The sequence below is a fragment of the Ovis aries genome, chromosome 5, assembly GCF_016772045.2.
Source record: "Ovis aries strain OAR_USU_Benz2616 breed Rambouillet chromosome 5, ARS-UI_Ramb_v3.0, whole genome shotgun sequence".
Classification (NCBI taxonomy): Eukaryota; Metazoa; Chordata; class Mammalia; order Artiodactyla; family Bovidae; genus Ovis; species Ovis aries.
In genome coordinates, this window is record NC_056058.1 from 22,836,978 (window position 1) to 22,849,985 (window position 13,008).

At 38.7% G+C, this 13,008-nt stretch overlaps 1 protein-coding gene across 1 annotated transcript in view; it reads right to left on the minus strand.

Moving 5' to 3' along the window:
• SLC27A6 (solute carrier family 27 member 6) overlaps positions 1-13,008 on the minus strand; it is a 72,329-nt gene that overhangs the window by 20,249 nt on the left and 39,072 nt on the right. Inside the window, exon 5 of the mRNA XM_004008652.5 lies at positions 1,641-1,835. Within this exon, the coding sequence (XP_004008701.1) occupies positions 1,641-1,835 (195 nt within the window). The remainder of the gene's footprint in view (positions 1-1,640; positions 1,836-13,008) is intronic.

Below are 13,008 nucleotides of genomic sequence, written 5' to 3' on the forward strand. Positions count from 1 at the left end.
CTGAAAAAAAAAAAAAAAACAGAAGTTTTTCCAAATAAACTGGAGACAATCATAACTTTCTGTATTATGGACATTATAAGAGTCTGACAGGGACTTTAACATATTAGAAAATTACAATGAAGTCAAGCTTCATTGTATTCCTACTACATAATTACTTAGGAATGACTCAGCTTCACCAAAAATGTTTAATATTAATAGCAAATTTTTAATGGAACCAGCGCAATTCACTGAGAAAACTAACCGTAAAGAATGTAGTACTTGATAATATCAGCACTTATTATTCCACCAATTATTTTTGTTCACAATTCACATGAATTTCTAAAATGTCAATCCCAAAGAACATATTTATAAAAACAGTCTGTACCTTCTTTAAGTTTCAAATATCAGAGCAATTAATATCATCTTTGAATCTATTTCTTTACTTTTAAAAATTCTCTTGGTACTCACTAAATAATTCTTTTCTACTTCTTTAAATTATGCTCTTTATCATTTTCTTCCTTTTATATTCTTTGAGTTTGTTTTAGCTGTTTTTAAAAATTAACTTACAGAAATGGATATTTAGCTCACTAATTTTCAGTTACTCTTCAGTTCTTATTCTTCAATGTAACATTTTCATTATCATTTGGCTTAAATTATTTTTATTTTTCTATTATAATTTTTCTTTGACTCATAGATATTGAGATGCTTCATTTTCAAATATTTAGGAAAAGATCTAGCTGTTATTTTAAACATTTCTATCTTAATTAAGCTGTTATCAGAGAATATAATCCATATATATTTGATCCTATGAAATTTGCTGGAATTCACTAAGTGGTCCTGTAATCTTTGTGAATGTTTTATAAATGCTTAAAAATAACAGATATTCAGCAGTTTTTAAATGCAGTGTCCTATATATGTTCATCAGTGCAAGTAGTTTCTTTACTGTATTATTTAATACATTATATCATTGAAAAAATTTTTGCATGTTCTATTAAAGAGATAAAATATTCTACTGTGATTCTGGACTTGCTTATTTCCCTTTGAGGATTTGCTTATTTCAAATTTTCATTTTTATTCTTTAAAAATATTATTATTGAATATAAATTCTATTCGATAATTATTTTCTCCAAGCAAGTTGAAGGTATCTGTCCACTATAGTTTGTCTTCCAAGGTTGCTATTGAGAAATCAGCTGTATTTTACTCCTAAGAAGGTAATTTCTTGGCTACTTTTAAAATGTTAGTAATATCTTGGCATAGTTTTTAAGGAAACTATATATTAGAAGCCTACATATAATTTTTGACTAATATAAAAATGAATGACAGTAGAAATTGTAGATGGAAAACACAGAAAATGAAAAGACTCAAATTAATATATATCAGAACCTGTGCTTGCTGTTTATACATTTTATCATTAAATTTGAAAGCTGAGCAAAAGAATTAACTATCACTATCCCCATATTACAGAGGGAAAAGATGGGAGATAGGCAAGGTTTTCATAATCTATGGCACCACAGTTTACCTAGAGGCAACTATGTTATTTATAGGAGTTCTTAATTTAAAAAAAAAAAAGTGATAATATTTCCTATAAGTTACAGTATAAAGTCTAGAAGAGAGATCAGCAGATCTTAATATATCTTTTTTAAATAAAATATTGTACTTACTTTGTGGAAGAAATTCGCTCTCCCGACTGATCCAATTTTCCCAGTGTGATTCATGAAGCTAATGTTTCCTTCAGTAGCTCCATAAAACTCACATATCTTAATATTTCCAAATCTGTCTAAGAATTCTCTCCATACATCACTGCGTGCTCCATTTCCAATTGCCAAACGCACCCGATGATCCTTTTCTCCTTCTCTCTGTTAGAAGAAAATATTTTCCTCTTAAGTTATTAATTTCAGATCCCAATTTTTTGTTATTGCTTTACTTAAATGGCAACAATCCAGAAGTTGTATATGGCAAAGAGTAAAAAAATTCATGTAAGTCCCTGGCATAACTGGGTCCCCTAGCTAATGAACTAACACTGGCTCACAGTAATCCAGCTTTTATTTTCCTATATCTGGGGAAATCTCTTCCTAAATTTGAGATGCTGAAGTCTTATTTTCCCTAATATATATTTCCTTCCTTACCAGAATGGAAGTTCCTCAAAAATTTAAAAACAGAACCACCATGTGATCCAATGTAGTGCACCCCATGAAGATGGGGAGAAATGGAAACAGTGACAGACTTTATTTTCTTGGGCTTCAAAATCACTGCGGACAGTGACTGCAGCTGTGAAATTAAAAGATGCTTGCTTCGTGGAAGAAAAGCTATGACAAACCTGGACAGCATTTTAAGAAGCAGAGACAAAGACCCTTTGCTGACAAAGGTCTATAAAGTCAAAGCTATGGTTTTTCCAGTAATCATGTATGGATGTGAGAAGGCTGAGCGTCGAAGAATTGATGCTTTTGAACTGTGGTGCTGAAGAAGACTCTTGAGAGTCCCTTGGACAGCAAGGAGATCAAACCAGTCAATCCTAAAGGAAATCAACTCTGAATATTCATTGGAAAGACTGTTGCTGAAGCTGAAGCTCCAATACTTTGACCACCTGATAAGAAGAGCCAGCTCATTGGAAAAGACACTGATGCTGGGAAAGGTTGAAGGCACGAGGACAACGAGGCAACAGAGGATGAGCTGGTTGGATGGCATCACTGACTCAGTGGACACAACTCAAGGAGAGAGTGAAGGACAAGAAAGCCTGGCATGCTGCAGTCCACAGGGTCACAAAGAGTGAGACATGAATGAACTACTGAACAGCAGTAACAAATACTCACTGTGGCATTATGTACAAAAGCCAAGACATGGAAGACCCTAACGCCCATCAACAGATGGATGAAGAAAATGTGATATAGATACACACGAATATTATTCCATCATAAAGAAGAATGAAACCTTACCAACACAGATGGACTTTGAGGGCATTATGCTAAGTGAAATGAGTCAGACAAAGAAGGATAAATACTGTATGATCTCATATATATGTGGCCTCTGAGAAACAAGCAAACAGCACAAAAACAAAACCCCCAAACCCTTAACAGAAAACATATTGGTGGTTGCCAGGGGCAGGGTAAGGAGTGGGCAAAAACGGGTGAAGGGGGCCAAAATGTACAAATCTCTAGTCATAGGATAAGCAAGTCCTGGGGATGCACAAGGCAGCGTGGTGACTATAATTAACAATACTGAATTGCATATTTGAAAGTTGCTGAGAGAGTAGAAAGTGAAGTCACTCAGTCGTGTCTGACTCTGCGATCCCATGGACTGCAGCCTACCAGGTTCCTTCGTCCATGGGATTTTCCAAGCAACAATACTGGAGTGGGTTGCCATTTCCTTCTCCAGGAGATCTTCCTGACCCAGGGATTGAACCTGGATCTCCCACATTGTAGGCAGACGCTTTACCGTCTGAGGCACCAGAGTTGACTCTTAAACAACCAGGGATTAAGGACAAGGACCTGCCATGCAGTAGAAAATCCAAACATAACTTCTAGCTGGTCCTTAGTATCATCAGTTCCACATGCCCAGATGCAACAACAGCAGATCATGTAATACTATGATATTTACTACTGAAAAAAATCTGCGAATAAATGGACCTTTGCAGTTCAGATCTATGCTATTCAAGGGCCACTGTAAATCTTAAAGTTCTTATCACAAGGGAAAGAAAATTTGAAACTATGTACGGTCTTGAATGTTAATTAGACTTACATTGGTGATCAATTTGCAATACATACAATATACTGAATCATTATATTGCATACCTAAAACTAATATGTTTATGTTCATTATACCTCAATTAAAAAGTTACAGTAAGGATATAATATCAGCTTAGTCATGGTAAAACCATGATTCCCTCTGATGTACCATCATCCTTACAAAAGTAATATAAAATAACAAGAAATAATAATGTCAGCAATAATAATAAGATAGAGAACACAATGTCCCTGACACAATTAAAAATGGCCCAATGAACATTCTTTATCTCAGTTCCTTCTCAGTCTTAAGGAGATTTTTATCTATTAACTTTAAATAACACAGAGAATGGGAAAGGTAATTTCTCAACCTGAAAAGTGAAGAGATAAGAGGCATGTGACTAAGCAGAGGGGATAAGTTTGACCTCTAAGCCTGTATTTGGGAACACAATACACACTCCAGAGTGTGTCAACAAAGCATCAAAACAAAAAACTAAAAACATGAGGAAGGCAGAAATCTTGGTTGGAAATTTTAGGAAGCAGTTGCAGTCAGAGACATCCTAATACAGACAATGTATCTGGGGTTTGCCCTCTGCACATTGGTCAAATACTTGAGACTTACTCTCTAGAGAAGGCCAACCAGATACCATTTCAGGGGCAAGAATCTATTGAAAACAGTAGATTCAGTGCAAGCCTGAATATTACGTGGTGAGATCTCACAGCCAAACTAATCTGCAGGGGTAGAAATCAGAATACTGTTTACATTTGGTAGGACAATGACTGATTTTTGATGATACCTAGAGGAATATTTTCAAGAAGAAAATGAATAAAATTGATTAAAAATACTTGAAGTGTTAAATCATGTTCAGAAATTTCAGCTATAATGGAAAGTTTTGAGATGAATTGGTAACAGGCATTTAGAAAACAAAATTTTAGAAGTCAATTAGTTTCAGGGATAAAAAGCTAAAAATTATCATTATATTTTAATTACATTGTGTGTATGCTATGAACAAACTATATATGACTTTTTAAAATGAAAACAACTAATCATCAACATATTTTAAAACATATTTAAAACAAAATATTTTGAAACATTAATATAATTAGATTGGTGCCACAGAGGGAGAAGGAACATATGTGTGCGTGAATGACTATGTGAGTAGGAAGGGCAGCAGATGACAGCTAAAACTGAAAAATCAAGAAGTAGTAACATGCATGTTTTATTAAGAAATATAGAAGTAGGCCACCAGGGGTGGCCCTGGTGGCTCAGTGGTAAAGAATCCTCCTGCCAATTCAGGGAACATGGGCTAGATCCCTGATCCAGGAAGATCCCACATGCTGCAGAGCAACTGAGTCCCGGTGCCACAGTCACTGAGCCTGTGCTCTAGAGCCTGGGAGCCACAGCTACCGAACCACACGCCGCAACTGCTGAAGCCCAGGCACCCTAGAGCCCACGCTCCACAGGAGAAGCTGCTCAATGAGAGGCCCACACACCACACCTAGAGAGTAGCCCCTGCTCGCCACAACCAGAGAAAAGCCTGGCAGCAGTGGAGACCCAGCACAGCCAAAAATAAATAAATACAACTGTTCTTTTTAAAAAAAGAAATATGGAAGTAAATAACAACCAAAATATCTTAAAATAATTAAATATATTTACCTCTAGAGATCAAGTATTGACAGGACTGGGTACCACTTTCTCTTGAGAGTGCTATCTGATTTTTTAAAAAATTGTAAAAGTACTAGTTTAGTAAAATAAAAATTAAATTAAAAAAATAAAATAAGAGCCAAGGGCTGTGGATACATCAGAATCTGACCTGCTGATTTTGTTAGGCCTTTAAATTCTTAAGGTAAATATTCCACTGATAAACAAAACAAAATGAATGAACAAACACAAACGCACTCAATCACAGCAGCTTCTTCCAAGACAGAGGGTTCTTCTCTACCACTAAATACAACCAGGAGCAATTCTGTCCTGATTCCTCCTCCCATGGGCATGTCCAATACTGCCCACCTGGCATTAAGGATTTTTCATTGCCATCTTCGTATATAAAAATAGTAGTCCTGCAAATCTTAGGATTTATTCTGCTTTAACAGAGAACAATCTTTTGTACGGCATAACTCCTGGATGCTTTTCAGGTAAGAGACAAGTTATAGCAAATACCATTAATTATAAAATGAACTGGCACACTCTGGAAAACCAGTAAGAAGGTTGTTTGCAAACCCAATTACATAGATTTTAACCTGTGTGGTCTATAGCTATATAAGCTTACTATTAATAAATAAGAATATTCATTCAGAGTCATTCAACGATATAGAAAATAAAATCACCAAAACTAGGATAAGGCTTTTGTCTAGAAATATTAAATTCACATATTTAACTCTTGAGATATGTATTTATTTAAAATGTTTAAATAATTATTCTACTTTTCTTTCCTTTAGAAGAAAACCCAGAAGATCATGCTTTGAGGGGTTTGAAGAAAGGTCAACAGATTCATTATTTAGTGTTGTGGGAAAAAAGAAAATGAATATTTCTTCTTTTGTTGGTATGCATATACTTCTAAGAGTAAAATACAAATGACATAATTAATATAAGGTATATAGATTACAGTTATTTTACAGTTTATTGAGATATAAAGTTTCAATGACATTATTCAAATTTTTGTTTATCTGATTAAAACCATGAGTGTGGAAATATATAAATGAAAATAATATGATTCTTTTATTATAATAATGATATAAAAATATATGAAGCTCTGGAGCAAGACCAAACTATATAATTATATTTGGCATATACCCACACAAAATCACATATATACACATATACTGTAAGGTGATCGGAGAAGAGAAACAGAAGTTTTTATTTTTTTTTTTTTATTTTTATTTATTTTTTAGTTTTTTATTTATGTAAGAATTAAAGATTTTAAAATTTAATTGCATTCTTAAAACAAAAACAGTTGCATAGTAGGCTCATAACAATCACTGGAACATTTAAGATAAATCAAAGTTTTGAAAGATATTCCATTCTTTTTTTTTTTTTTTTTTAAATTTTAATTTTAGTTTTTTATTTTTTAAATTTTAAAATCTTTAATTCTTACATGCATTCCCAAACATGAACCCCCCTCCCACCTCCCTCCCCATAACAACTTTCTGGGTCATCCCCATGCACCAGCCCCAAGCATGCTGCATCCTGCGTCAGACATAGACTGGCGATTCAATTCACATGATAGTATACATGTTAGAATGTCATTCTCCCAGAAGTTTTTAAAAGACTAGTTTACACAGGAGTGGAAACTTTACCTGAAAGATATATGATACCCAGGGAGATGCTATCATAAATGCCATCAAGATGTTATCAAGGGTTACCTGGGGTAAATCCAGCCTACTTCCTCTTTTAGTCAATAAAATTTTATTAGGACAGAATCATACCCATTTATTTGAATTGTCTACCCTGCTTTTGCAGTACAGATGCAAGTACAGATGCAAGTAGTTGTGCCAGACAACATAATCCACAAATCCTAAAATAATTACTAATCTGGTGCTTTATGGAAAAAGCTTATTGACCTCTGCCCTAAATTATACACAAAGTGAGAAAAGCAACAACTTAATATTAACACATAGCTAACACCACCTGGTAAACTGGACAACACATTGGTGCTACAAATTAGTTCATTAAGCCTTTTCATCCAGATTCATTCTATGTTTTCTTCCTAAAAGAAGGGCTTTATCTTATTGGAAATAAAGGGGAGTTCGTTTTATTTGTAAAGCAGGTGAAGAATTTCTTATGTATACAAGCACATTGGTTGGTGGGCAAAAGGTTGTTCAGATGAGCCTTAAAAAATTCCTACCCACCTAGTGATGTTGGGAAGCTCTCTTGGTGACCCTGCAAGATGACTGGAAGCCAAGGAAAGGTACCAAGCAGAGCCTGAGGTAATAATAACAGTAAGCTGGCACCAATGGCATGATGGACTGAGAGTTTTGCAGCAGACAGCAGTTGAAATGATCCAGATAAAAGATGATAAGAGGAGGAACCCACCATATGGTCAGAGAAATGGTAGAGGAGGGTCAGCAAAAAGACAAATGTGTGGAAGAAAAAATTATCAAGCTTGGTAAACGGAGACGTCAAGCATACCCTGGCATATATGAAAATTGAGACTCTTAAGAGTCCCTTGGACTGAAAGATCAAATCAGTCAATCCTAAAGGAAATCAGCCCTAAATATTCATTGGAAGGACTGATGCTGAAGCTTAAGCTCCAATACTTTGGCCACCTGATGCTAAGAACTGACTTGTTGGAAAAGACCCTGATGCTGGGAAAGATTGAAAGCAGGAAGAGAAGGGGATGACAGAGGATGAGATGTTTGGATGGCATCACCAACTCGATGGACATGAGTTTGAGCGAGCTCTGGGAGTTGGTGATGGACAGAGAAGTCTGGCGTGCTGCAGTCCAGAGGGTCGCAAAGAGTCAGACACAACTGAGAGACTGAACTGAACTGATACGGAAATCGAGAGCAGGGTCTGAGGTTGTGAATTATACTTAATCTCATGTGTGTCCTTTTTGAAGGTGATTTGTGAAATCAGTGGTAAATCATCTAAAATGCAACCAAATCTTCCTAATGCATGTGTGCCAACTCGCTTCAGTTGTGTCTGACTCTTTTTCGCAACCTGCCAGGCTCCTCTGTCCATGGGATTCTCCAGGCAAGAATACAGGAATGGGTTGCCATGACCTCCTCCAAGGGATCTTCCCGACCCAGAGATTGAACCCTTGTCTTTTACATCTCCTGCACTGGCAGGCAGGTTCTTACCACTAGCGTCACCTGGGAGGTCTCAATCTTCCTAATGCCCATCTATAATTTAAAGGAGTTCCTCTCTGTCTGAAAGTCTCTTAAAGACTTCTTTTGGAAAAATTCCAATTCCTTTCACTTCTTCCTGAGTTATGAGGTTACTGCCTAAATGTCACTGGATATCTAGGCTGTGTTGGGAACAGGATGAGGAGAGCATGCATAAATATAAGCACAATTAGATGAACAAATAAACACATAGCACCTACATAGGCACATACACAAAAGCAAGACACAGAGTGGCAGAGACAAAGAGACAGATGGAAGAGGAAAGGCAGAGAGTAAAACTTAGAGAGAGAAGATGAAAAAAAAAAAAAGGAACAGAGTAAAATAGAGCAACACAGAAACATGGACACAGTGACACTCAAGACAGCTGAAGACACACACACACACACGTGTGTGTGTGCAGGGATGTAAAGTGAGACACAGTCACACAGCACAGAGATCCAAAGCACAGAGTGAGAGATAGTGACAAAGACACACGCGCACAGAGGGATGTTTTCTCTCTCACACATACACGTGCACACAAAACCGAAAATAATGAAAAAAAAAGAGATAAACTAGACACGGATATCCTGGAAGACAGAGCGAAGCACATACACAGAGACACACAGCTGCACGCAGAGGCATCAGTGTGGAGGCACACAGAACGAGACACGTGCAAATGGAGAGACTCACGATCAGAAACCAAGACAGAGAGAGTCCAAGAAAGAGGGCCAAGCAGAAATCTGGACCGTGTGGGACGGGAATGAAAGACAAGCCTGCAGTCATGTCAGAAGAAGCAAGGGAGTATGTCTGTACCCCGTGACCAGGTTATTATATTATCTCATTTTAATCACCATGACAACTCTACGAAATAAGAAGCATTATCCTCATTTTGCACATTGGGATAATGAAGTTCAGGTCCAAAGTCAAACATCAAATAGAGATAGAATGTGAACTCATCGAAGCCTAAGTGCTCTGTGGGCAGGGAGGGAAGGAAGGAGGAACGGACAGAAGGAAAGAAAGAAGGGGAGCAGGGAGAAAACCAACTCAAAAGCCCTCAACAGCTCCTGCTCTATTTTCCCAAGCCTTTCCGCATGATTTTAGTAATAGAAAACAATTGAAACCTGGGCGTCTGGGCTTCCCTGGTGGCTTAGTGGTGAAGAATCTGCCTGCCAATGCAGGAGACGTTGGAGACACAGATCAGAGTTTGATCCCTGATCTGGGAGGATCCTACATGCCCTGGGGAAACTATGCCCGTGTGCCACAACTATTGAGACTGTGCTCTAGAGCCTGGGAGCCCAAACTGCTGAAGCCTGCAACAGCCTGTGCTCCACAACAAGAGAGGCCACTGCAACGAGAAGCCCTCATACCACAACTAGAGACTAGGCCCCGCTCTCCACAACTAGAGAACGGCCTTCGCAGCAACAAAGACGAAGCACAGCCAAAACTAAATAAATACATAAAACTATTTAGTAACAATAAAAAAAAGGAAACTCTAACTTAGCAGTGAGGGCTCAAGTGTTTACACACTGGTGCACACACAGAGTAAGCTACTTCATTGTACACAGAACAGACACGTTTTATCCCATTTGAAATTTAAGAGAGAACTTGCTCAATGGATCAGAGCTTTCAATGCCAACATTCCAGGGTCACAGTTTTTCCCTCTGGCTTTCAGTGCCACGCATCACAACGATGTGCCCGTAGCAGTGGAGGAGTCACAGTAATTTGTACCAAGGCTCTTGTTTCTTCAACATATCCTCTGGGAGCTGTTTTCCAGGAGAGTCTGTTGGGCTTCTGTACTTGAGGGAGTGGCTGAACTGCAGTTACCTCCTACCCAGTCACAGATTTATTCCTGTGCTGAAATATACAGGTCTCTAACAATGCCTCTTAGAAACAAAGCCTCCTTTCTTCCAGACCACGTGCTTAATCCTATTCAGTGACTCTACAACACACCCAGGCTGAATAGCCTCTTTATATACTTATGAAAAGTGAAACTGGAGGCTGTTTTAATATAGGTAATTTTGTGTATCAAGCCTGATTTCTCAGGAAACAAAGACTGTTGATAGATGGAGAGACAAAAAAAAAAAAAAAACAAACCACACAACTCACAGTGAAAACAAAGGGGCAAATCTTTTCTGCCTTTTAGTCCTGGATAAGCAGTGAGTTAAGGCACAGAACGAAAGTATGGTGTAATTCGTAAAGGATCATCAAAAACAGACAACAACTTGTGTTAGGGATTACGATTCTTCCATCTTGAGTCTATTTAACAGAAGACCTCTTTTCTCTAAAACCTACTGTAATCACATATATACAAGTATCACACCCACACATCCCTGTATAAAAGAATGACTGTAACACTCCAACAGTTTGCTTCTTTCATGGACACTCTACTACTACACACTGGAAAAATACAGACAGCAAGCCCAGTGGGTGTCACAGAAGAGGGACAAAGAAACTTAAGTTCAAACAGGGTATGAGAGAATCCTGTTGACAAGAAAACATGCACAAAAGAGCAGATTTTATACTGAAGCAGGAAAGCAGTGGTGGAGGGGAGAGGCCAGGGGACTCTTTTCAGAAAGGACCTAAGAGGATTTGAAAGCAGAGTCCCCTATTGCTAAGACAGTATAGGCTCAACTGCCCCTGAAAGTCATGGTCAAGCTGCCTTTCCAGCCTGGGTATGGGCAAGCCACGATTTCAGAGATGACAGTCATCAGTTCAACAAACCAATCTAAGTCATAAATAACAGTAAGAAAAGACCTCTGGGACTGCAAGTGTTACCACAAAAAGCTGTAACACATTGTTGTTCGGTCCCTAAGTCCTACTCTTTGCGAGTCCATGGACTGCAGCATGCCAGGCTTCCCTGTCCTTCACTATCTCCCGGAGTTTGCTTAAACTCATGTCCATTGTGGAGAAGGCAATGGCACCCCACTCCAGTACTCTTGCCTGGAAAATCCCATGGACGGAGGAGCCTGGTGGGCTGCAGTCCATGGGGTTGCAAAGAGTCTGGACATAACTGAGCGATTTCACTTTCACTTTTCACTTTCATGCATTGGAGAAGGAAATGGCACCCCACTCCAGTGTTCTTGCCAGGAGAATCCCAGGGACAGGGGAGCCTGGAGGGCTGCTGTCTCTGGGGTCGCACAGAGTTGGACACAACTGATGTGACTTAGCAGCAGCAGCAGCATGTCCACTGAGTCAGTGATGCCATCCAACTATCTCATTCTCTGTCACCCCCTTCTCCTCCAGCCCTTGATCTTTCCCAGCATCAGAGTCCTTTCCAATAAACTGGGTTTTTGCATCAAGGGAGCTTCAGTGTTAGCATCAGTCCTTCTAATCACACCGTGACACCTAATGGGCTTATTTCCACTCATTTTCTAGAAAATAATAAGTAATCAAGATTATCATTTGTAGACCACTCTGCACAGGTGCCTTCTATCCTGGCAGCAGTGGGAAAACTGAAAATGGGAGGAAAGCAGTGCTTCAGACCAGCAGCGCTGCAAAGTGGCCTTGTAGATAAAGACCAGCTCCAGGAGTTGACAAGACTCACCTCTAACCCAAATGACTGAGTTCACTCACCTAAAAGGGAGGATGATCTTCCCTGGAGACCCAGAAAACGTTCACCTGAGCCACAACTGCCATGAGTCACTAAAGAATGTTCTGAAAAACGCAGGATAATTTCTGCTGAGCGCCGCATTGGCCTCAGCACCTTTAGGCAATAATGCCAACTGTGATTTTTCTGAACTCTCCTTGGACTCTGTCTTCCCCAGGAACTTTGAGTTTCTCATTGCAGTTGAGCTTCCCTTGCAGGTCTGGGACTAGGCAAAGACTGTGCCGATCAGGAACACTTGTGGGTCCCAGCAACTGGTCTTCTCATATTTGTTACTTTATTTTTAAAAATAATACAACAAATTTTTATTGAGCACTACGATGTCAGGCACCATTCTGAGTACTGAGGATATAACCATAGATAAAAATGATAAACCTCCTGGTTTCCTAGGACTTATGTAATAGTTAGGGTGGGGAGATTAAAAGACAACAAATAAAAATTATCTATGAAATATATAATGAGGTGATAAGTTTTATGAGGAAAATGAGGCAGCGAAAGAGAGCTAGGAGACTGTAGTAAGAGCCTGCCTCCATTCTTTATGGTTGACTGCGCAGAGCTTTCAAACCACCCCCATGCCCCTTCCTCTTCTGCCCTAAATCTGCGCAAACTATTGAGAATGGCCAGGGCTCCTTCCTTTGGCAGCAACAGGAAGTTCAAAGCACTTGAGCAACGCTACATGCACAAGGTCCCTCACCCTAGTGCCAGCCTCTTAGCACAATAAAAGCTGAACTGGTCTCTTTCCTCCGCTATTTCAAGCCAGTTTTTGACCTGCTTGGGCACCTGTCCTCGTCTCCCCAGAAAGTCACATTGTGTGAGTAATAAATCCATTCACATTCTCTTAGTGTATGTGTGACATCATTAGTCTCAACACTACAACCCAAT